Source organism: Lepisosteus oculatus, chromosome 4 (assembly GCF_040954835.1).
Source record: "Lepisosteus oculatus isolate fLepOcu1 chromosome 4, fLepOcu1.hap2, whole genome shotgun sequence".
Classification (NCBI taxonomy): domain Eukaryota; kingdom Metazoa; phylum Chordata; class Actinopteri; order Semionotiformes; family Lepisosteidae; genus Lepisosteus; species Lepisosteus oculatus.
Genome location: NC_090699.1, coordinates 30,929,845 through 30,956,414, shown reverse-complemented (window position 1 = coordinate 30,956,414; position 26,570 = coordinate 30,929,845). Strand labels below are relative to the sequence as shown.

General features: G+C 37.6%; 1 protein-coding gene across 1 annotated transcript in view; it reads right to left on the bottom strand.

Annotated features, from left to right (window-relative positions):
• tspan15 (tetraspanin 15) overlaps positions 1–26,570 on the bottom strand; it is a 66,798-nt gene that overhangs the window by 15,717 nt on the left and 24,511 nt on the right. Inside the window, exons 3-5 of the mRNA XM_006630573.3 lie at positions 24,996–25,070; positions 17,325–17,420; positions 6,765–6,881 (exon numbers count right to left, since the gene is read on the bottom strand). Of these exons, the coding sequence (XP_006630636.1) occupies positions 6,765–6,881; positions 17,325–17,420; positions 24,996–25,070 (288 nt within the window). The remainder of the gene's footprint in view (positions 1–6,764; positions 6,882–17,324; positions 17,421–24,995; positions 25,071–26,570) is intronic.

The window sequence follows — 26,570 nt, the reverse complement described above, 5'->3', positions numbered from 1 at the left end:
TCTAATACACCTGTAAAACACCACAAACATCAATAACCCACCTTGAAGTTCTCAGAGGATATGGACAGAACAGAAAAATAACGCGAGGTGGCACTGCCTTTTGGATGGCTAGTGGAACCGTACCTCAGCTGTAAGAGATGGGCTGAACTAGTGCACTACTTTCCAACCCTGGGGCATTCTTCACGCCCTGATCTGTGGTGACCAGCTGAAGCTGATGGCGGCCATGACCTCAGCCACGACCTGGCTTGAAGGTGGCTGTTCCCGGTGGGTCACCAAGCACTTGGCTTGAGGCGGGTATGGTAGCGGTACGTGCAGCGAGCGGCCCAGCCCCTTTTAGGATCTACACCTCCAACATGCAAAGGCAGAACGCGTGACATGAAGAATGGTGGGCAGACAAGCCAAAGACATGGCCTAATGATATCCAGTTTCTTCACTGCCAGAAAGGCTGTTTACAGCTCGGGTATCCAAGCCCCAGTCCCTTTTGTATCTATGTATAGGGGAGGCCCTGGTCAAGGAAAGTGAAATAGTGAATGTCCATTGGGCCAATAACATCATATTCAGTTCCATCCTGAACACCCTATTAGACAAGCTTGGGATTCTACCAACATGTAACGAGGTGATAAAAGCCATCAGACAAGCGAAGCAGAACAGAGCAGCAGGGGGGTGTTACATTTTTAAGAGAGCTGTACAGGATCTCACTGTTCATGTCCCAGTTATATAAATCTGGAGTGAAGAATGAAGAGGTTATTCTCAAGGAAGGGGACAAATCCAACTGGAAATCCCACAGGGCTCCCTCTGCAAGATCAGGCTCCTTACCCAAAGTGCCACTGCGGGATCAGACCATCAAGAAGCACGGCTAATGTCTAAGCTCACCAGCCTCTCTGCTTATCGCTCTTTGACTTGATCTAGGTGTGTTTGACTCTGTGAAAGATCCTCCTGAAATATGGATGTCTTTCAAAATTCATTCTTTGGGTTATATCTCGTAAACATCTCACCTTGGTCAACAAAAATGCCATTAAGAATGAAAAATCTTCAGTATTACTGGCACATGACCTATCCTCAGCATTTTGTGCAAGTTCCCAAGCAAAGAAACAATCAACCTCCACATTCTGAAAATCTTTTCTTTGGAGCAATTGTTTACTCTACTTCATACTTTGTGCACACTTTAATTTATGGGTTTTAAAATTGTACTTTATCAATGGATATTAAGCCAACTGTTAATATATACTAAAATATACTGAGAGGCATTTCAAATGTTTTAATATTATTGGCGTCATTACCCAGTTGTTCTGTTTTTAAAGTCTCTTATAAAGTATGGTGCATCACAGATGGAACAGGATACTGCAGCTTCTACATACAGCCACAGGGTTAGGGTTATAAATCAGACAGTGTTTAGGAGGATTAGGGCTTACTATGTAGAGGCTAATCCTCTACAGTAGAAGTTAAGTTATCCTCACATTTGTACCAGTTAAGATCAGAAACATCATAATTAAATTACAAAGATTTTTCCTTTGATGAGAAATAAATCCTTAAGATGAAACCAATGGTGTTTCCAACAATCTATAACATCTGCTATAAACATTGTTTTTACATGATAAAAATAAACAGTGGTGGTTTTGTATGAGGTAATTATGGATTTCAAAGTCAAACTGCGTGACAATTCATCACAACATGGCTATCTGCTTTTCCTCAATCTAAGGCATATACTACTTTTGAAATGCTGCATTAGAGAGGTTCTAAGCCTTTTACCACATTGTTGAGAACAAGAGATGTTTATCAAGTAGTGAATGTTTAACCATGTTAAAACAAGCAGCTTTAGAAACAGAAGAGATGTCTACTTTTCACAACACACACTTTAATACAACAACAACAACAACAACAACAACAACAAAGATTTCTCTGGTCTATTGTTAACATTAATTTTTATATTATTTCACTTTAATGTGAAATCCAGACCAAACTAGATGTTAATCCATCTTTTCTGCATCACATCAATTGCAAAATTGAAACAGAACCTTAATTCCTGTAATTCCCCTTTAAAAACTGTCATGTCCCAGTATCTGTGTTTCAAAACAATTGTTTTTACTCTCTAATAAAATTAGTTTAAATTAACAAACAATTCCTGGATTTTATCATTAAAATCATATAATCCATCTGACTAGAGAGGTGGAAGCTCAAATCTACCTTCAGCTTCAATGGTGTGACAATATCTAATATATGCGATTGCAGTGCTGCATCTTGAGCAAAGTCAGATACCAATAACCGTTCCATTCTGTAGCCCATTGCGTCTGCAGTAGGATTTAGGGCAATCACAGCAACTCCTACATTCCATTTGTAACCTAGCAATTTGCTGCTTCTGCAGTGCCCTTTAAGAAGCGCATGAACTTGGATAAAGAATGCTATAATTACTCTATTTTAAAATACTTCACACTAGGTTTCATGAGTTTTCAATACAGCACAGTAACTTGGATCAGATTATTCAGATGCACATCTGTTACTGGGAGGATTGATGAACCAGATGGGGAGAAAGTGCATAGTTGCTAGATGGAAAAAAAAAAAACTAGAATTTATAAAAGGGCAATGCAATTAGGTTGTTTTTTTTTTTGCAAAAAAGCCCTGGCTCATACTAAAAATATTGGAAATAGCTGTACTCATTTTACACTCTTAAAGGCTGCAGTGTTAGTCACAAAGCCTTTCATACCAAAGTGCTGTTAACGAAATGGGAAGTCAAAATTGGTTTTGACATTAAACATAAAATTTTGTTACCATCTGTTCATTCCTGTTGCTTTTAGAAACAGAAAGTTGTGGGAAAAATATGTTTTGAATAGATCCTTAGTAATTCTTAATGCTTAGTGATTGTTACCAGTAGAGAAGTTTTATTTTTTAATAATAAAATTTAATTGTATTATTAATTAATTAGTGGATAATTTGACATCAGTACCACCTTGTAGCCTGATCCAGTCAAGTCTCGGGAGCTAAGCCAGACTGGGTCTGGTCAGTACGAGTGAGGGAAACTTCTAAGGGACATCTGGTTGCTGCTGTATATGGTGTTGAAAGATCAGTAGGTGGCACCCTTCCCCATGGACAAGAAATTCCAAACCCATGCCACTGTATGGTGAGGTGACAAAAACACTGTATTGTAGAAGCTACAATCAAACTACAGTCTGGCGGTACAGCATAATCTGCATACATAGAGCAAAATCAAAAGTCCCTTCCAATTAATTTTAGCAGCAAAATTACTCAGAATTCTTTGATATAGATTGTTAACCTATTAAATACACCTATATTATTTGAATAATACCTTTACTTATTTAGTTATTTTTCTTCTGTTTATACTGAAACATCCCTTGTTAAGGTATTCGAATGGAGAGCTGCTTCAGTGTGTGTTGACTGAAAAGGAACAAGACAAGGTTAATTCCGCGCTGGAAAGCAGAAAGGTCTATTATTCAGCTGTTGAGCCTTCTTCAGGTGTGTCACAGCTTCAGACACTTGCTTCACAGCATGGAATTACACTTTACTTGTTCCTTGTTAAGGCAGTTTGCTGATTGTTTTGGACTGGGGGTCGATCGATATTAATTTCTTTCTGAACTTAAGTAAAGGGGTTTGTTTTCATACTGTCAATCAGTGTATCCTACTGAATCACACGGAAATCATCCAGGGAGCACTGGTACCTGCCAGTAGTGAGGTTTCCATTTGGCTTGCAGGCGTCACATTGTAAGGCCTGGTTGCTTTCTATCCGTTTTAAAACTTATTTAGGGTGTTCCACAGGACTCTGCTCTGGGACCTTTACCATAAAGTATTCCCATATTGCCTCTTAGTTACAGTTGTGGACTTTGGTTCCTTATTGATATTCAGATTTTTTGCAGCCCAAATCAGATATTCCTCCTATCTCAAAGAAGGCAAATCAGTTTCATTGATGGAAATGTATTCAATCATGTTACTAACATTCAGGTTTCTCCTCAAGTATGTAAATTCAAGGATAATTTGAGTTTCTGTTTATATAGTTAGCAGCTACTGTATGTAATTATTTTGCCAACATTTGAAATCAAAATCCAACTTTGGTTTTAAACAGTACAGCGCAGCTCCAGTTTAGAAGCATGTCTGCTCAAGATTTAAATTTTTCAGTTGTTATTTTGCTGTCAGGGTGCATTTTCAGTGGCTGCACAGACAGGACGCTCAGAGACCAAAGCAAAGCTAACAAGTACTGCATCTTAAAACAAGGCTAACTCTTTTTAAAGCATGCAAATGCAACACTTATTGAAAAGCTTCAAAGAAATATTTATGAAACTCTGTTTATAAAATACTGAAATGTTAGCATTAGTGCAACAGGTATTATTGCAGTGGCAGTGTGAAATGGGGCTACATAGACAGGCTGGCATCAGAAGCCATTACTGACTAATCCAGTAGTCTACCCTTTACTTTGGCCTACACTTTGTCCATGGAGCAAAGCCAGATCATGTACAGTTGAGCATGACTTGTTAAGTGCTTTTTTCTGAAGGTTCTGTAAAGCACTGTAGAGGTCTCTCAGAACCGACAACAAGAAGATAACATACGCTGTCAACAAACACTCAATCAGGGTTGTTTACAAATGTGGTTTAAATAAAAAAACAAACACATTTTTGTACACAATAACATATCTGATAATGTACTGAGATAACTGAATGAACTGCTTACATTCTGTACAAAAGAAAAAGATTAAATGGCTTCAGCAGTAGAATTACAGTTATTTCTTTTTATTCTTTTTGAAGATCATTCATCTTGAAGGTCTGTAAGACCTACATAGACCATATGTTCCTCCTTAAAATTCCTCTTATACCTGTCCAATGAATCCAAGTCAGATTCTCACAAACTAGGTAAAATGGCAGGAAAGTTTAACTATAGGCTTAGGCAGAATAATAAGGACTTTTAAGCTCTAGGGTCCACCTTCTGGATGTATATATTACAGTAGGCCTGATAAAAATATTGTAGAAAAAGAATGCAGATGTTATCCCTTTTGAACAATTTTATTTAGTATTGTAGAATAATCTGCCATTCGTCCATTTACTCTGAGCTGCAGTTAGATTTGGTCTCCCTAGCCTTCTGGTAATAGCTGTGAAAGACATTGATTGCCTAAGGTGATGTGACATTAAATGTGGCTCAGTATAATTATGGATTTCATTAATATTTGATATAATATTTTATACCTGATTAAAACTTAATTTCCTTTTTCAAGAGTACATTCTCCACTATTCCTTGAAAGATGCTAGTCAGTTTACCACAATTCTTGAATTAACGACTTTTCTTTGGAAATACAATGGTTTTACAGTGTTTAACACAAATAACAATTATCTGTCAATCACATTCTAGAACTAAATCAAAAGCACTTTTACTCAGTGTTACACTAATCCTGTCCTGGAGGACTGCAACATCGGTGGGGTTCTTCCTCTTCTCTGAATGACCTAATTGACCTGATTTAACAAGATTTAGAGAACCGTCTGGCTCTACCAGAGCAGTCAACATGGTGGCAGAGCAGTCAGGTGATTAGTGTTTGCTGGCCCTCGAGTCCAGGTTTCCACTATGGACTCGTAGGAATTCTTTCCGAGGGGAATATGCACATTGGCTCCAGGTTTGTGTGGATCTTCTGCAGGGTTTTCCATTTCGTCCCATTCTCCAAAGACATGCCAGGACCGCTAAGATCTCTAAATGGTCCCCATGTGCTTTAGTGTGTATGTATGTGCTGTGAATGAAGCCTGCAATGGAGTAGTATTTTTCAGTGTATAACACCAGCCTTCCAGGATAGGACCTTACCAGTACTAAGATCATTTCCGATAACGGACAGATGGATTACATATAGTACACTTCATTTACTTTAGTTTCTTGAAGATATAAATCTTATAGACAACAACAGACAAACTTAAGTGTACAGAGAATGTATCTAGGATTCTGATTTTGAGTCTACTAGGGTGAAGTGTGACGGGCATTTCTTGGGAAAACGATAACAGACTCTTTTATATAAACCACTTTGGTTTTTTCAAACATAAGAGTGCCATCTAGAGAATGAAATGTTTGTAGCGGAGTAAAAAATAAAGCGCTTTTTATACACAACTGTGCTCCATATTACAGAAACTAGATCAACTGGTCCTTGTCACGTGGAGCATTAGTTCTTTCAAGGACACAGGCCTTCGAACGTGCAGTCACATGCTTTAATAACATTTAAATACATGGTTTATATAAAATGATGAGTAAATCAGTCATTTCTTTACTGTTAATTATTATCACTAAGTATTAACAACAATTTAGCTTAACTGTATTCTCTTCCTGGTACACAATCTAAGAGCCTCCTTTTACTAACTGCTCTCAAAGATATGCTGGATTTGAGATCGAAAACAGGGATAAAGGCAGTTTCCCAGCTGGAAACCTGGAATAGGGTCTTAGTGTCCATCCTACTGTTGAGATGTTTATTCATTACTGCTTAGCAATGAATAATGGCTTTTATTCATTGTGCCAGTCAGGAGTCCTGGGACTATGTATAGGAAATATCTAAACCATTAAAAAAGACAACTTGAATATATAGATCCTTTCTAGTAAATTAACTGTGATTGTGATTTAATACAGTTAAAATCACAGCCCACTTCAAGGTCAATAATAATAAGACAATTATCTAAAGGTACAGTATGCCTTATGTAAATGGTCACAGACAGTACATGCAACAGCTAGATAACTATGTGTCTACTGTATTTTTCTGCCCTCAAATGAGACTTGTGCGATACGTCACTCTGTCGTACCGTGGTGTTGATGCAGCAGGTGTAGGGGACTCCACAGGCCAGCGGTCCAGGTGCTGTGCAGTTGTGATACATGTTCACCTCCCAATCTTTGTAATCTTGCCCACCACAACACTTGAACTGCAAAAAACACAAAAGTGAGACATTCAAATAGGGCACCTCGAGCCACAGTATGAAAAAGTCTTCTCAATACGCCCACCAGCATGTTCATAATTACACTTTTTTTCTGCCAACAAACAATGCAGTATCATTATTGTCAAAGCCCATAAGAAACCAAATTTAAATGAAGAAGAAGCAGTTATCACTTCTACACCCATCCATTTTCTAACTGCTTCTTCCAATTCGCTATCGCAGGGGAGCCAGCAAGCAAAGGGCACAATGCTGGCTACACCCTGGACTGGAGGCCAGCCCATCACAGGGTAGACACAAGCACAGACACGCACGCACTCACACCAAAGCCAATTTTCCCAGAAGCTAATCAGCCTACCAGCATGATTTTGGACTGGGAGGAAACCGGAGCGCCTGGAGGAAACCCATCCAAACATGGAGAGAACATACAAACCCCAAATGGATACAATAGCACCCCAGATCTGGAACTGAGCCCCAGCACTGTGAGGCAGCAATGCTAAACACTGAGCCACCATTCAACACACTGTTACTAGTACACTTTACCCTGAATTCATCAGTTCATCATATGTTTGAACTGACGGCTAAAGGGGACATTTACATTATTTATTACCGATGCAGTGTTGGAGCCATTAAATGCAAAGGACTTCAGACAGAAATATTACAATATTGGTATAATGTTAAATGGTACAGGAAGGTGATTTGTTGTTTTTTTTCTGTAACGCTTCTAAGATTACATCTCAAGAACTCTCCAAACATTACATTTGCATCAGAAAATATAACATAGTCCCCAAGCATCCCAAAACAGGCCTGGCTCTCAGCATTTTAAAAATGTACCATTTCAAATTGACATACAGTACAAGGAGTTCTCTCTGAATTGGACTAATTTTCTAGACACAGCTCTTCTTTGAAGGTGCAGAAGCTGGAATACAGTGCACTTGTTAAAGGGCTGTGGAAAGTAATAATTAACATAATTTCCCATAACCCTTTTAGTAAAAAAGTACATAGTTGTCTTTCAGTCATACAAAAGATAGTGAGGGTCACAAATACCTGTGAGTGAATAAGAGCCCTGGTCTTTTCATCCTCTGTTAGCTAAAAATACTTATATGCTGTAGCTAGAGAGGGTGATACCCACAGGAGATTTCAGTGTGCCACTAAAATCACATTTCATTCATGCTAAAAACAGCAACAGAAGATTGCATTCTGTGCTAACTGAACACATTCTCCTTCAAAAGATGTCATTCTTAGTGGGGGTCTTTCCTAGGTGTTAAGAACTTAATCTTTGCTGTAGTGTCAATAGGCTGTAATACTGCTTTTTGAGAAATTCCCAAAAACTTTTAGATGCTATTCATTAACCTCTTCCATCCTTCTGTTTTTCACATCTACACACAATCAGTGGTTAAAGCACTGGTCTAGGAGAAAATGCATTTTGAATATAATAGAGCTTTCATGATATAACCACTTTCATATGTCCCAGTGTTTAACAGGAGCTTTTATCCATTTGTATAACTTTTTAATGAAATTTTAGCATGTCTGGTATAAGTATAACAGCTTTTAAACAATTCTGTTTTCTTCTGTAGAAACAGAAACTTATAAATAATAAGAATCTAGCCATTTAATCTGCCTGTAAAAATACTACATCATAAATTTGACAGGCTGTTCCCAGGGTAAGGCCGTCATGGCCCAGTGCTCAATGACTGTGATGTTCTGTTTGATGACAATGCATTTTAGTGCCACTTTGTCCCTTCTACTTCAAAGATAAACATTCAGTAGCAGTTAAATGAGATAAAAGGTGCCGTTCAAATCCCTTGGAAGCATAGGTGATGAAGACTGAGTACAAGAGCTCAACACCTGTTGAGCAATAAAGAGAAAAATCTTCATTTTGCTTTAGGGTGGAGGTACTGAGTGACACCAGCTTTCCATTGTTCTGTTGAAAACTGTGAGGCGGAAACTGAATGGAGAATTACTACATTAACTTTTCATAGTCTTACATTCACAAACAATGGAGTTTCCATGTAGTTTTGCAAAACTAAAACATGTTTCACACTTAGGAAAGGCCTTTCAACAGGGCATCCGATTCATTTTAATGTTTTTTTTTTCATGTCTGCTCCACTAGATAAGAATCATTCAACAGGTTGCCCTTGTACTTTTTTATAATTTTATATATTTTTAATTGACTAATAATGTGAAGAAAGTCCAACACACCATCTATACATTTGCTAAGAAATGCAAGTTTCTAATCTGTTTCATTAGTAAATTAATTGAGCAAAACTTTGATTTGCCGATTACCACACAATTAATATAAACAGGGGTAGCATTATTTCTAAATGAAATAAATGAAAATGGTCATCTACTATACTAAATACATCCACTTACCTCATTTAAACCCTATCAGGTGAAACCACTTTGTGGGCTCACAATAAAAAATGCCTGATCAGGGCAGAAAGTAAGAAAAATATTAATTTAATGAATATAAATATTTTAAGATTAAAAGCAATAGTCTTTTTTGATAATTTAGAATTTTAAAACACTTAGTTTAATAACACACAATGTACTGATTATTCTAAATAAGTTACCAAATTTTAAATTTTACATTTAGTTAAACCTGTGTTATAAAACGTGCTGTGTTACAGCAAAAATCTTTCTGACACAACTATGATAAACTGAAGAAAATACTACATGCCAATTTTAGTAAGAGTTGGCTTCACATTTCATTCCAGCATGCTAAAACCTGATTAGAGTAAGGATAATGAGAAACTGCAGGACAATTTCCTACACCGTCATTTGTCATACAGTACCATAGGTACCTTAATTACAGCTGAGCAATTTCCAATTAAAACTCTTCCTGGTCTAATCAGAAAATTGCATGTGTGCCGACAACAGTGTGTGCTTGGAGGGTTGAAGCAACAATACTTTATTGGCTGATTTTAATACTACTTTTAAAAGACTAAAATACATCAATATACTGTCTACATAACAAACCACATTAGCAACAAATATTTTAAGCAAGCGAAGAAAAAAATTATTTCTAAAATGACAAGATACGAAATGCTCAAAAAATAAAGCAAAAAAAGTTAAAAATATGAAATGTTTCATAGACTCAACTCCCTTCAAAGTAATGATAGTACTGGTCATGTGTCAAGCCACCTGAAATTAAATAACTGCAGTATTTACACATTAAAACATGAGGCTTTATAGAAATACTAAGGTCTGAAGCATTTGTACATTGTTACCTTTACATGAGCTAATCTGGACAACAGAATAAATGCAGAAACAGTTTCCAAAAACAAGTGTGGTTGGTATTAAAATAAAATCAGTGTAAAGTCTGAAATAAGTTTTCAGCCATCTTGGAAAAGAGAATGACATTACATTGTTTTATGATAATGTACCCCCCACCCCCATTCACACCTGAAATTGAGTGTGCTGGGGACCTAAAATCTAAGAACTCAGAACATACTATGAAAAGGAACAATACAGCAAGGATTATTTTCAATGTCAGCACACACTGAGAACACCAGAAATTAATCCGGTAATGGAAAATGGAGATCCACCAACACCAGTGTGCAGACGAGGATAATGGACTAAATGTTACTCTTGGCAGAAATTAATAAAACAAAGAATAAGCTGTATAGAAGTGTAAAGTAAAGCACACATATTGCCCAACATCATTTGGCAGTACTTTTTTTTAATCAAAGCACTATGACAAATCTCATTATTCATATTCCTACAGTACACTAGGAAATAATGAGGACAACTTGAAGTTGTCACTTTCATATTTTAAGCATAATATTCAAATATCGCTGATGCATAGAGGTGATTTTATGTCTCATGTAACTAATAAAATTCACCCTCTGCGGCTAAAATGTTTTGAAAAACAAGAGGTCCTCAGAATTTGGAACATTTGGAATGCCAAGCAAACTCCATCAATCACAGGGATATATCATTGAAAGTAGTTATAGATCAATAAGTCTGACATCAATTGTATTCAAGGTTATGGACATAATTATTAGAAACAAGAAGTTTAACAACATGGAAATAATTCCCAAGGGAATAGTCAACAAGTATTTAGAAAAGGAAGGTCTAACCAACTTGTTAGAGTTATTTGAACAATAGTAATGGATACATACACAGAGCATATGATCTGGTGTATTTCAGAAGTTTCTCATTAGAGATTGCAGGAGGTAGGCATTGAGGAAAACGTGTGTGTTTGGTCTGAAAACTAGCTTATAGTAAACAGAGTACAAATAAGGGGGGAATACTCAGGGTGATTCATTAGTGGGCATCCACAGGGATCCTGCACTTCTTTCATTTATATCAATGATCTAGATTCTGGTACAGATAGTAAACTAGTCACTTTTTCCAGTTAGACTATAGGAAGACTGGCAAACACTTTAAAGGAACAAATTAAATTGAAAAAGATTTAGATAAAATTCAAGACTGGGCAAACACCTGGTAGATGATGTGCGCTGTAGATGAGTTCCATGGAAGAAACAAACTTACAAAATACAAACATAGGTGTAATTGGTCTTTTTAATACAAAATGAGTCTATTTGCGAGAAAGAATTAGTTGCTTTATATGGACATATTGTAGTCTGATAGACAAGGATATATAGTCAAAAGCACAGAATGTGGCTTCTGGTCCAATGGCTCAATGGGCTGTGCTAATCTGAAGAATCTGAAGAACATGAGTCCCCTGTGGGCCTCCAAAAATCTTTACTGAATTGATTGATTTCAGAAGGGATATAAACAAAAAACTGACTTCACTGAAGAACTGAACAGAACACATAAAAGGATAAATGAGATGGAAGGTGAGGGGAGAAGAAACAGACGGCGTGCTTTTACACCTGCGCCAGAGGCAGACGCAGCTGGGGGCCAAACTGACGGATCTGGGGGGGGGGGCAGGTCAAGGAGACGGAGCCTGCGGATCTCCGGAGTCCCGGAAGAGAGTGTGGGGAAGTCATTAACCAGGTTCTACGAGAAACCCATCAGGGAGCAGCCCAGTTCGGTGTAGAGATTGAAAGGGTTCAGAAACACCAGGGCCCCAAACCCTCGGATCTCTGGTCCAGTCCAAGATCCATGTCATCGGGTTCCTGACAGTCAAAACCAGAGGAGATTTTGACAAAAGCCTGGGGAAAAAGGAAGGACAGGAGGCTATACTCTGATCACGATCATGCGCCCGATATCCTTCAGAAATGGATGGAGTACAAAGGAACAAAGCCCTGAGATAACATAAAATTTAAAATGCCCTTTCCCAGCCAAACTTTTTTTGGGGGGATTCGGGTGCCCAGACGTACACCTTGGCCATAGATGCCACCAGTGACTTAGCACAGCGACACCCGTGGGCGCAGCCTGAGCGCGGCCTGTGGAGGTGCGGATCACACTAGGCTGCTGGCAGAGAGTGGGCAGCCACAGCAGGAGAGGAAGAGACTGGCAGAGGAACTGAACCAGACACTCCAGGCTCTCCATCGCCACACTTCAGCAGACTAGCACATTACTGCCTCTGGACTAAAGTGACTGCTTAATTACTGAGAGACGTCATGGTATACTGTAAGGTATCACCCTCCTTATTCCCTTTCAAAAACAGCAGCTTCTTCTAGTCAGGTTGTAAGTATACACAATCTATAGTGTTGTTTGTATGTTGCCTGCTATTTTTGTTTGATTCAGATAAGTTATTGATTTAATAAATATTTTTAAGTAGGCCCTCTTTGTAAAAAAATGAAGGGGTTTAATTTTTTCTTTAAGATTTCTACTCAGGCAATAAGGGTGAGGAAATGCTTTAGACCCCCTACGTGAAGGCCTGAGGTTTAAAAATTCACCTTTATTTTTGTGTTGTTTTTATCCTTATTGTTTAAAATCCCAGCATTGCCTTCACAAGATATGACGGTAGTTTCTTTTAACTTACTGTAAATTGTCCACATAAGCCAATAAAAGGAAGAACATTAATTAAACTTAAACAGGACAAGGGTCAGGTAGTATTTCTTCAGGAGACTCATTTATCTGATACAGAACATGTCAAATTGAAATGTATTGCTTTTGATGAAGTGTTCTGTTCTTCTCGTAAAACAGGATGCAGAAGAGGTATTAGCCATTCCCATTCTGCCAACTGTTAATTCTGAGTGCTTGACAGAGATTAAAGACTAAGAAGGTAGATTTATCCTTGTTAGAGACAAAACAGAAGACTCTTTTGCCATGCTGATCTAAGAATTGCAAAAGGAAACTTTAACCATTAGAGAAACATGTAAATAGATCTATTGAAGACTTTCATATATTCAAAGTATGGAGGGATCTATACTCTACAGGAAGGGACTATATACATTTCTTAGCATCTCATAATTCATATGGCAGAAGCGATTACTTCATTATGTATAAACTAAACAGATCTAGATTGTGAAATTGGAACCTCAGATTTATCTGACCATGCACCAGACATTTTGACATTTACCTGACATTAGACCTAAATGAGGTAAAAAAGAATACCTTATGGAAGATGAACTGTAGTGCTCTGAATGGTAATGATGTTAAAGAGCATGAGATTTTACTATTTTCATAAAACAACACAGGAGATGTATCCCCAGCAATACTTGGGATACAGCTAAAGCAGTGCTTAGAAAGAATCTTATTTCCTTTTGCTCATATAAAAAGAAAAGACAAGTCAAATTGAGGGAGTTACAATCTGAACTAAAATGTACAGAAACATTAACAAAACACCTAGTCGCACGATAAATAACAATTATTGAAAATTAGGGCAGAAATAAATGGCAAATTTTGGAAGCAGAAACCAACTTAAAGTTCCTATAACAAAGTTACTATAAATCAGAAACCAAATCAATTAAAATACCAACAAGAAGATTATGTTAACAACAGGCAAAATCTATAATCCCTAAAATATGAAACCCAGTAACCAACCAAATGCATTTCAAATTAAAAGAAATACAAACAACCATTACTGGATAAAAAACATACATAATCTGAAACCCAAAATGAACAGGATATGTCCTTTTTATTATAATCACTTAATTTTCTTAAAAAAATAATAAACAATTAAGCCATGCAAAATATTTTTTCAGAACTTAACTCTAATAAAGTATCAGGGACTCATGACTTTCCAAGTGAATTTTATATGATATTAAAAAAATATTTAAAATAGTCTAGGCGGAGGATTAGCCTATGGGCCAATTGGAAATGTTTATATCTAATATTAGAGAGATTTTGATTTGCTGATAAATGTATTAATACAATTAAAATAATTTATTTAAATCCTATGGCAAATATTAAGGTTATCGAAAATATTCCTGATAGATTTTGCTTAAAAAAAGGTACAAGATAGGTATGTCCCCTGTCACCTCTCTTGTTCTCTCTATACATAAAATCCCTGGCAAAAATTAAAGGTATAAAAATCAAAGGACAAAAACATAAGACAGTACTGTATGCAGATGATGTCCTACTGTATTTGGATGATCTTAATTAATAATTTCCTCTGGTTGTGGGTCTCCTGTAGAAAGTTGGTAAGATATCATGAGTATGAATCAAATGTAGAAAAAGCAGAAGTCCTTTAACTCATAAAATAAAGATGACCTAGCTGGCTGGAGTCTGTTCCCTCTATCATGGGGATCTCCAGCAGAAGTTAATAAAATGAATGATTATTACTCCTCTTCTAGTAGATATCTCTACAGACCGGTTTAATGAAAGAGATTAATTGATTTTAAGATGCTTTTGGAATGGAAAAAAAATCCAAGAATTAAATGTAAAATGCTACAACTAACTAAGAGGAAAGGTAGTTTAGCCTTGTTATGTCCAAAATCATATTACCAAGCAGTTGAACTTGGATATCCAATCTGCTGGTGGGATCAGTTATAGAGCAAATTGGAAGGAGATGGAGTCTTTGATTATAAATGAATTCCCAGTACAGACAGTTCTGGGGATAGATCATTGGCAGAGACTGTATATAAAACAGCTTTACCCTGGGTAACAATTGCAATTAAAAGTTGGATTTAAATAGTAAAAGCTTATAACTTAGAGAAATATGTTAAATATTAAGGTGGACAGTTTACTATTCAGATTTCCCCTCTGGGAAATCTGATATACTTTTTAAGACTTGGACTGTTAGAAGAATTATAGCAATATGTACCCTGCTGAAAAAGAACCATCTGAAAAACATTGAAGATTTATCCCAAAAAAAAGACTCCTTCAGATACCTCCAAATTAGGCATTTCTTAATTAACTGTACCAAACCATCAAATACAGAGCAAGCCTATAAAGTGCTTGACAATGATATAGCAAACTAACCAGAGGATAATATCAAACTGTATAACATAGAATGTACAAAAAAAGATTTAACAGGCACAACTGGAAAAGAAAATCGTGAAAACATTCTGCAGATCATGGTAAGAGCATATGCAGATTTTGTCTACAGTAGACAAATTTGGATAAACGTATGTTAGAAAAACATGACTCATTTTGTTATCAGTCCTAAAATTCAAGCAAAAGAAAAAGGAAACACTTCACAATGTTGGAGGTTATGTGGAGAGCAAGTATCGTCTCATTTACACATTCTGGCCATGCCCGAAAATACAACAATATTGGAAATCCACACATTACTTAATAATCGAGTACATATGAATTCACCGTTATGTAATTGGGAAAATGTTACTTTAAAAGGAAGTAAAAAATATATACTAGGAATTATTTTAGCTGACAGTAAGAAAACAATCAGAAAAATATGTTTAATTAAAGAATCCACAGAGTGTAGAACAAATTTGTTGAAGCTGGAAGCTAGCTTGAAGAAACAGCTGGGTGAGGTCCTTGGGCCAATTAGATACTGACTACCAAACAGGTTAGGTGGGTATAATGACCTATTTTTAGTGCTTAAATTTTACTTTCGTTTGTAAAACAAATAGCTGAGAACACCTACTTCCAAAGGCAAGTTAGTATGGCATTTTTCATGAAAAATGACTAGGGCTGGGCAGTATGACCAAAATCATTATCACGATAAAAATGTTCATATCAGTCGATATCGATAATTATCACGATTAAATGTCAAATCATTATTTCTTTCAAGTTTAAAGGCAGATTTTTTCTCCTGCGTGAAAGTTGAACAAACCAGACAGTTAATTCGTAAATTAAACAACTCTTTATTTTAAGAACACAACAAACACTTGCCAAACAGCAGAAGCATTAAACAAATCTGCTAGCTGCCCGGTCGGCAACACGCACGCAGTATTTTGTGCGCATGCGCATATCATGCGCAAAGCATAAACATATATATCGAACATTTATCAACCTTTTGTTAAAATTTTATCGAGGAAAATGATATCCCGATAATTATCGTTATCGAATTATCGCCCAGCTCTACTAATGACACTTTTCATAAACGTCACATATATTTCTTTGTATTGCCAAGTGTAATTTCAGAATCTAAATGTGAACATCTTCAGCCTTGAAAACAAAGACAGCACCAGTATTAGTATACGTTGCCTGAAACAGCACCTCTACTCCACCACCACAACAGCAAACACAGACTTTTACGTCCCCAATATGATGGAAATACACAAACAAAAAAAAAACACAAATTACACTATTCTACAACCCAATACCCTCTAAACCTGTCTCCGGAGAAAGGGGTGGCAAAGCCAAAGCAAAATCTTCCTCAAGATATCCATCTACTTTATGTAAACTAAGTTATAATGGAAAAAAAAACAGGGAAGCCACAACAATCCACAACCCTACACCACAGCCAAGAAAATAAATCAGACACAACTCGCATTTTTGCTGTTTCTTCTTCTTACACCTCTCTTCCACACACCCTCTCTGAACGTCTCATACCGGCATTCAAAACCGGACTACTCTCTTCAACCACTCCAGAGAGAGACCCAATTTAGGGACATGCCCACATCTAAAAATGGACCCCCGCAGTCTGTGTGGACCCTAATGCGCCAGTCTAGTGACAGGGACACTAGACTGTAAAAAGGTGCCGTCCTTTGGATGAGACGTAAAACCGAGGTCCTGCCTCTCTTTGGTCATTAGAAATCCTAGGGAGTTTCTCAAAAAGAGTAGGGGTTTTACCCCAGTGTCCAATCCAAATTTTCCACTGGCCTTTACCAATCATGGCCTCTTAATAATCCCTGTCTATGAATGGGCTTCATCACTCTCTTCTCCTATCCACTGATAGCTGATGTGTGGTGAGCATTCTGGCGCACTATGGCTGCCGTCGCATCATCCAGGTGGGGCTGCACATTGGTGGTGGTGGAGGGGAGTCCCCATTACCTGTAAAGTGCTTTGGAGTGTCATGAAAAGCACTTTATAAGTGTAAGGCATCAATAGTAATAAATGATAATAATCATCACATAGCACTAGTCACACAGCGTCCAGTAAAGTTAAACTATTTTATATTTTCTACAGTATACTCCATAAAAATCAGAGGCATGAAAAGGGCCCTACCTTTCTCTGGACAAAATCCATGATGTTCTTGAAGTCCAGGTCATCGTAGTAGTTCACCATCCCTTTTCGGATGTTTTTATTCATTAAGTCAACGGTCTACAGGGAAAAAGAAAAGAATGTGAATATCCATCTGTTAGGACTCACTTCCCAATACACTGCAATGTGCTTGTTGTGATTAGACAGGACTTCTGAAAATATTTTAAAAACACAAAAAACATCTTGTCAGCCAATAATGTCACTGCATGTCTGCATAGGAATATAATTCAGAACCTCTCAAAAGATAATTCATTGCTGAAAATTATCCTTCTTGAAAAAGAAATTTTATTGCCAATGAACCTTGAAAAACAGTTTAATGAAACACATTTTGTAGAAAAAGATCAGAATGCATATGCAATAGATGGTACCCAAATAAGTCTTTGATGTGTATTCACAAAGCTCAGCAATCGCACATTGTAGCTATATACTGGCAACAGCACTGCCTGGTGAAAGTTAACAATAAAAAGGGCAGAAGAGGCCTTTAAATTATTCCTGCTTTCACTGCTTCATCACCATTGTCAAGCCATTAAATCCCCCTTTGATTAATTTATTGATACTGTCAAAAGATTAATTGGCACTGTGAAGCTGTTAGAAGGCAACGAAGATTGATCTTAATTAGTAGCTGACAGAGCTGATTACCGCCTGCATTCTCATTCATGGGGTGTTGGAGGGCCCAACCTAAGCTCTCTGTTCTAAACAATACCAGAAAAGAGCATCCAGCACTGCCGAAGTAAAAGGAATTTTATCATTCTATTAAAATAATGATGCTGTTCACTCAGTTCGGGACACTCAGTGTGCTTAAAACCCCGCTGGAATTTATGCTGAAATGTAAAATATAAAAGAACTAGGGCTGGCTGGACAGAATAAGTCTCTTTAAGGGGTAAAATTAATAATAACATGGATCCTATTAGTTCTCTCATAAACAATCAGGTGTTACTAAACTCTCAAGTTATATTGCTCAAACATTTTTATTTTGTTAAAAAGCCTATTCTTGGTCAACCCACGGCACCTAACCAATCTGCTAACAAAAAATAATGTCTGCTGAGTGGCAAACAGCTTCTCTCTTGTAGTTCCTCAAAAAAAACAGACTCAAACTCATTTCCAGCTGCAAAAGACTCCTTGGAGTATGGAAAGAAATTGGAAATCTCTATCCATCATGCCAATCATGAAATCAGGCCAAAAATACTGTTTTAAGGCTATGACATGATACCACCTGATAAGTGTTGATTAGTGGCTACACCTATCTTTATGCAGTGACTAGTCTGAGATGAGCTGTGACTTGGGGCCGTACTTTATCGTCCCTTGAACAATAATCCTGCACCTCCATTACAAGTTGTGAACAGCTGGTTTATTTCAGAAGCACACTCTTGCACACTGATGTGCTTTAAGGTATTATATAGCAGTACCCAAAGGGAGATAATAACTACAGATAAACTTTAGTCCTAGTTTTGCATGATCTTACTTGGGTTGCAGGTGTTTTTTAAGAGGAGCACATCTTAATCATGTGGCTTTTTGTTGTCAGATCTGTAAGTCTGTCGCTTAAGCGCCAAGGTACTTCTAATTAATGTAAACATCAATACTTTGGGTAAAAGGTTTCACTCCATGTTTTTGTTTGCAAGCGGATGACAGGAAAAATATATGGTACCGAATGGGAAAAGGCAGCAAGTGAATGTCTAGTGACAGAAAATGATCTTTACTTTGCTTTCAAGAAAGCAGTATGCAGCACGTTGCAGTTTTGAAGTTGAGCCAGCTTAATTATTTCGATTTATTTTCAAAAGGCTGCAATCTGATATTGAAAGGCAACCTTTTTTTAATGGCAATTGGGCACTTCAATAGACAATCAGCTCCCATAAAAGGTATTTGTTTCATTGTTAGTATTTCAGTATCCAGTACTGGTTCTGGACACTTCACAAAAAAAAAATAGATAACTGAAATAAAGTAACCCATACAACAGAGGTACACTATTAGAATACTAAGGTATCTCTGCAGATTAGTCACAGACAGGTCAGAAGACTGAAAAGTACAGCTAGGGCTATAATTACCAGAAATAGAAGGGGGGAAAAATTCCCTTCATGGCCTTAAAAGTCAAAAGCAATATCCTGAAGTCTATGTGAAGTTGAACAGGAAACCAGTGTATGGTTGTCAAGACAAAATATGCCCACCAGAATGTGACCCAGTACTACCCAGTAGTTTACTACCACTGGAGTTTCTGTAAGGTGACAACCGAGCAAGCAAGGCATTACGGCAGCCAAGTCTGGAGGAAACGCAAGCTACTAGCTCCTCCACCCCAGCGGGTTACTAGTTCCTCTCCAGCAGGCATCAACATAAACACAGCATGTAACCAATCGGTGATGTCAGAAAGACATCAAGATGACACGTGGCTCGAAATAAGCAAAGTAAACAACCCTCATGTATTTCGTTTTAGCACAAAACTAAATATAAACGCCCTCAATAACTCTGGGACGGTTTGATTTTTGTTCGTGATGTACAGAGTCTAATAAAACGATTAAGAGTTATTACTGTTCAGCTAATACAAAACGGTACAAACCCACACCCTGAAAAACACCAAAAGTAGAAGAGTGTGAGGCTGTTAAAAGAATTTAGTAAGCACTCAGAAACCGAATCAGTTATTTAGGCAATAATACCCAGCTGAAGCAAAGCGTGTAAATCAAAGCTGAAGTGAGCCGCAGCCGACATCTGCTCATGACCGAGAAATGGGAAAGATTTGAATAATACATGTCCTTCCTCTATGATGTGTGAGTGGAAGAGGAAATCCCTGGCCAAATCCTGGAAATAATCGAACTGGTACCTGTAGTTCTACTGTTAATTAATTTTATACCTGCAGTGCAATGGTATTTCTCCATTACATGTAACGGAAAATGAAGTCCTAGATCATATTCCCGCCGGAGCTATAGTAACTTCTTTTCATCTTTCTATTTACAGATTTTGGCTTTGCGCAATTTCTCTCAGAATACCTCTCCCTGATTTCCATGTCTTAGGACAAACTTTCTTCCCTCCTCTGTCCCTTCTCACTTGCTTTCGCCTTTACTCTCATTACACTGCCTTTATACTTTATACTCCTGAGCCCCCCTCTTTCTCCCCTCACACTTGAAGACGGTTCCACCGCCGAAATATTGTTTTTCCTCTTTCTTCTTTTCAGCATGAAATTAACCTTGTTCCTCTGAAATGAGTTAGACTGAATTCAAAACATGTTTAGATAGTGGGCTTGCACTGTGGTTCCTCCCTCCCTCAAGGCACCTAATACTGACGTCTTGAGGAGGAGAGAAAGAGAACTGCGCATTGAAATAAACCTGCAAATGAATGATTTCCCCAGGATTTTTTTATGAATGACATTGATATCTAATAGGCCTGTAACCTGTGACTGTATTACATTTAACTTTATGTCTAAAGGCAGTGAAAGATTCTTCAAAGCACAATGTTTTATTGGCCTCATTCAAATTCTTCTTCATGCATTCTGCTGGTGTTAGGACACATCAGCGATCGGTAGGTGCTTATGATAAAGCTATATCAGCTAGAGCAGCTCACATTAAGCCTTGAACAAACTGCATTTAAAATTGCTGATTTCTGAAAAGTACAGTAAGAGTCGACTTGGAATAAAGCTTCAATTAATAGAAATTAAGCTTTGGTTAGTTCAGAAAAACATTAACAGAAGAAATAGATTATCTTGACCGCTGCTAATAAAATGTCTGTTTATAAATAATGCAGAAAAACATTCTGTATCTGATGTTCACCCCCTGGCCAAAAAACAGGTACTGTACACTACTCAACAGGGACAAGACTATGTGAAAGTCAAGGGTAAAACCAAAAGCAACGAAAATGCATTTAAAGAAATATCTATTCAGTCATTTTAAAGACAATTTGATATTGTAATATATCCAGAAGAAATATATTAACCCATGTTTTCACCATCTGTTTAAGCGTCAATGCAATTATTAATATATATAATAATGTGCCTTTCAGCAAGTATTACCAGCTAGTCTATCCTTATTGTAACAAACAGGACCATACTTTGTCAGAAAGAGGCCATATAACCTGTCATTGGTAGAGCTACTAGAACTGTTGCCCACAGACCTCACTGAGTGGACAGAAAGGGTGCATTCCTCTGAGATGACACAGATGGGCATATTAGGTTAACTACTCACTAATCCTGAGTTCTGGAGGACTTTACTCTTTACACACTTTATGCCAGCTGTTCATATACTTTTGCCTCCAAGCTGGTTGGGAGGTGGGGGTGGGGTGGGGGCGGCATGTCACAGCTGCTTGTCTGTGGGGATTCATATATTTAGAATCGCAGAACCTAAAAATTCAACTTTAGATGCTCAATGTTGGAAAATAAGAAGCTACACCTTCAGCACTCTTTGAATACCATCTTTGTTTAATGGAAAAAGCAACAAAAAAACATTTAATATCACTGGTTTCTTTTCTCACTTTCAATTAGTTTTATTAAGACAATGGTGTGGGTGCATTAAACACCCAGAAGCCATGTCTGATCTCAGGAGGCTAATATTTTTAATAATATCACTTAGATTTTCTGTTTCCGTCTTTCCTGCCCATTAGCCTTATCTTTGCTCTCTACTGAAACAGATTTTTCTGCACCCTCCTGAAAAGTAAGGAATCCCAAGACGCAAACTTGATGCAAACTCCAGCTGTCTAGTTTTGCCCTGAGTGAATGGACCTGACAGAACACCAGGCATTGTGCTGCACGCACTTAACTGATTAGCAGTGCCCTCTGGCAAATGCTACAGACTGTTTGCTTTGCTGGCAGTGGTGACTTTCAGGAAGGATGCCAACGTGGTCCTGCTCACTGCTCAGTCCTTGCAAAGCTGAAAGGAGCTGCAGATGGACGTGGGCCACAGTATGAACCCAAAGAGCTGGCACCACGATCGGCTACTTCAACGTTTTCATCTCACTACCTCTTCATTAGGCATTCACTCTACCCTGGAGCACGTGGGTGAGGTCGGATTCTGAGCTGCACTGTGCATTGTAGGGCCAGAGTAACTAGAGCTGGATCTCATTCCATTTCACCACAACAGGCATGTGAGCAACAACATCCACGCTGCCACCTGGACTCTTTGCAAATATTAGTAATTGCAAGCTTATTCTAACATGTTTCATCTGTTTTCCCAACACCATCCTACTGCATAAAAATTGTAAGATTTTGACATCACTTGTTTAACTTTTCTTTATTACCTTTTAGAGGTTGCAGGAATACTACCCTTGCAGTCAGCTGTGTAGAAGTAAATCAATAAGGGAAGCTGCACGCAGGTGGGATTCAAAAAACAATCAAACATACTTCTCCACCTCGTCAATAATAACGGTTCTTAACTCTGTTGGCATTTATGTCCCACAAATTTGATTTTATATAGCTTGTGCTTATAATTGTTTGTAGAGAACATTTTGCGATTGTTATGTGTGTGCATGCAAATCATAGAGGGTCCACTTAGTAAGACAAATATTATTTTCATTTTAAATCCTAGCTGACGTTTGGTCCGCATAATGTAAACACAAAGTAAAAGGATTAAAGTAGGCAAATCCCATTGAGGAGACCAGAGGGGATTTTTTGGACAGCAGTAGAATCAAAAATAAATTATCGGAAGGTTAATTTAGGATTTGGTGACTGAAACCAGCAGCAGATTGCCTTGGCATGTTGGAATAAATTGAAACAACTTCACTATTGGGGTAAAATGTTTTTCCCTAAGGCTGTCAAAACAAATTGCTGGAACAGCCAGGCAGAGATGAATGCAATGTAACAGACACATCAGAAGTAAGAATCACAACATTTTGTAATATTATTTCAGGTGAAGGAAAGGAAGCACTCAGTGGAAAAGCACATTTGCAGAAAAAAGCTATTAACGGTATAAAGTACTGTATGTGCTCAGGGCATTGACATCTAAAATGTAAAAGAAGAGTAGCTTCTTTTTAGCACCTGTTCATAGCAATATTCTAAGAGTTGTTTTTATTATTGAACTTGCATATCTAAAGCATGCTTTAGGTGCAATATTAATACGCAGTGCAAAAAGTGTTCACTCCTTTAGATAACAGAATCTGAAACACTTGCCATCACAATTAATTCTATAATTATAACATGCTATTACTTCTCCTGTTCACATATCATTGTCTGTCTTACACAGATAAAACAATAAAAACTGTATACCTTTGATTCCACCACTCAACAGTTTATAGATATAAAGAAAACAATGCATATACTTTAATCTTAAAACACCATTATCCCTATTCCCTATACTAGCTTGAGCACAGATTGAGTTCTACAGTCAGGGGTTCAAACCTGGGTCGTGTCACAAGCTCTGAACACATTCTCTCAAGTGGAATTGTCAGAGCCTCCGAGTGTCAGACAGGATTCATCAGCCATGGTGCCCCTGGATCTCAGAGACCCTCATGACCAGCTGTATGCTTGAAGGCATGCAGTGCCACTGGCGAGAGATGCAAAAAACCTCCAGCACGGATCTGATGTGTTAGAAAGAGGAGGGGCTGGAAGGTGAATAGGTGGGAGAGGTCGTGCTGCACTTTCCTCACTCTCCCGTGTGCAGTTACGGGGTTCACGGCAGCAGGCTGAGATGTAAAATCACATTATTGGCTATTCCACAAAAAGTATTTGGCAAATATAAATAAAAAAAAAATATGTCTAATAGAATTATTTTATTTTAAAATTGTAGCTTAGTCAGTATATTGCCTACCTAATTAGTCATTAATAACTCACGAAATCCAAGAACCTACTGTTCTTTTGAACAATATTGCTGACATACTGTTAAGGCTTTATGACTGAGACTATAAAAGTCAAGCTAACCTTCCCTCCTGGAAGCATCCTGTAACTCTCTAAGGTGCTTGTTTATAATAGATACTGTATACTCCTGGCCATCAAATGATACTTCAAAATAACTGCTACTTTGAACACCAAAGTGAAGTGAAGTGAACTGAAACCGTTTCAGTTAAATGGCTACACTGAACAGTAGAATCTCATCCCTTCATCCAACAGCTTCTTTTCTTTCTTCCTTTCCCCTTCACAATTGTAGCTTTCTTTCCTCTCGTTTCTCCTCGAGTCTTGCTCATCTTCTATCATTCCATTAATCTTTGTGCTTTCGCCTTAATTTCTAGGTTTAACTTTTTCTGAGTGGCATCACCATACACTTTTCCTCTGTATGTACAGTAATCTCTAGCCACCCAGCCCAATGGTGCCCAATGGTGTAATCTCATGCATGAACAGCTTTTACCTTGTGACTTTTACCTTTTTCCCCAGTACAAATAAATAATTGTGACGCACATCAATGCACACCTATTACCAGTCATCTTCAGGGAGAAAGCAATTTTATATAACCTATAAAAGGTAAACCTAGGTAATCCTAACAGCCATTATAAAACATAAAATAAAATAAAAATTAGCATGAACACAAAGTGACAAATAATTTTTTGTTACCATATTATTCCAAGACTTTATAGCAAACTTAAATTAATAACATAAATAATCTCTGAAACATTACCCCAGAACTATATGGATTTTATTTTTTGTTAAGGCAAGAAAGGAGTTTTTCTTTAATTTTAGGCTCAGAAGATAGATTCATTAGAGAACTGGAAAATAAAAAAAATTGTCAACTGTACCTTGTTTCTGAAAAGTAGAGCCAGTATCCCACCGAGAAGCTCTAGGATCAGGCAGATCGTCAGAGCATACTGAAACTACAAAAATAAATAATTGAATTGTAAATTTAGTTTTACAATTGCTCACATCCTAAAGAAAGGACCCAGGCCTTTTACATTTTTTAAAATATGTAACATGAAAATGACAAATGTCATATCCTAGGACTGAACATTATTGGAGATCCAGCTCTTTACACATACATGTAACAGAAAAACATTTATCTTCTGAAAGCATAAAACAAAACAGATCAGGAGGAGAGGTTTGAGCAATATGAACTCCTTGCTACCCGAATAATGTTCAAAATGTTCCACATGCATGTACTGTATTTCAGATTTCAGTCAAATAATGAATGATAGCTGTACACGCAAGTAAACTTTCAGCGAGTCTAGCCAGAGGTTAATGGGTTTTCTAGTTCTTGTTGTGAGTGTGTTGGAGGGGGATCACAAAAGATTAGGCAACAGGTGTTCTGAAAAACTGTGAGAGTGAATAGTGGATGAAGCCAGATGTCCACAGTGGCACTGCTGCCCCTTTCTGAAAAAAAAAAGAAGCTTTTCACTACTAAACCTACACAGCTCACTGAATGGAAAATTACAAAATTTTTCTACTTTTTATGTCTTTGTCAAGTGTTGCCAAACAGCCTTTGTATGGGCCTAATTGATGTGAGGGGTCTGCAAAAATAATTTTAAAAACAAACAAGATAAGCAATGAGTCTCAGAGAGCAGAGGATGGATTTACTCCCCCTCCATCTATAACGAGTGACCCTTAATCAATTATTCCGGCTAAAATGTTTTATGCAGCAACTCTATCACACACACCTGTTAGGTTCCACTGTTTTGCATGAATCCATGGGGATTAAAACAAATGAACATGAACAAAGGAATGTGACTACATTATTAAGCAAGATTAAGTAGCCAACAGTGATTCTGTATCATTTTTGGCACAGATACAAGAGGGTGGACAAGCACATTCCAAATGTCCTTTAGTCTTTTAGATAGAATCAATTGGAAAATTTCACATGAATCCTCTATTCGGAAAGGAATTTGCGTGTTTATCATCAAACCAACTGAGCACAACAAACCCCTTTTAAACGGCACCTGTTGCTTTTGGGTCTGCTTTCAAATTGCCAAAATTCTGGCGAGCGAACGTATATCACTGGCTGCCTCCGCATACTTTCTATCAGTCACATCCAGGCCATACATCAAAATGCCACTGCCAGGAGGCGATTCCATTTTATTGTCAAAATAAACAACAAAAGTGCAAAAAATAAAGTCCCAGGCCATTTGTCATGCTCTCCTCTCTACGCAGAAGGCCTGTATGATCGTGCTCTTGTCAGGAGAGCGCACACAGCGGGAATCTTAATTTCCCACTCGAGACTCGAGAGCCACAGGAAGGACAGTGCACTCGACAGCCTCCCCTGGGCTGTCCCACCGGGCACTGGAGACCCATCCTACTGGATCTTCGGCCTAACTGCTCGGAGAAATATCCAATAACCTCCTCTCCAACAAATACAGAAATAACGCAATGCAAAAAAATATATA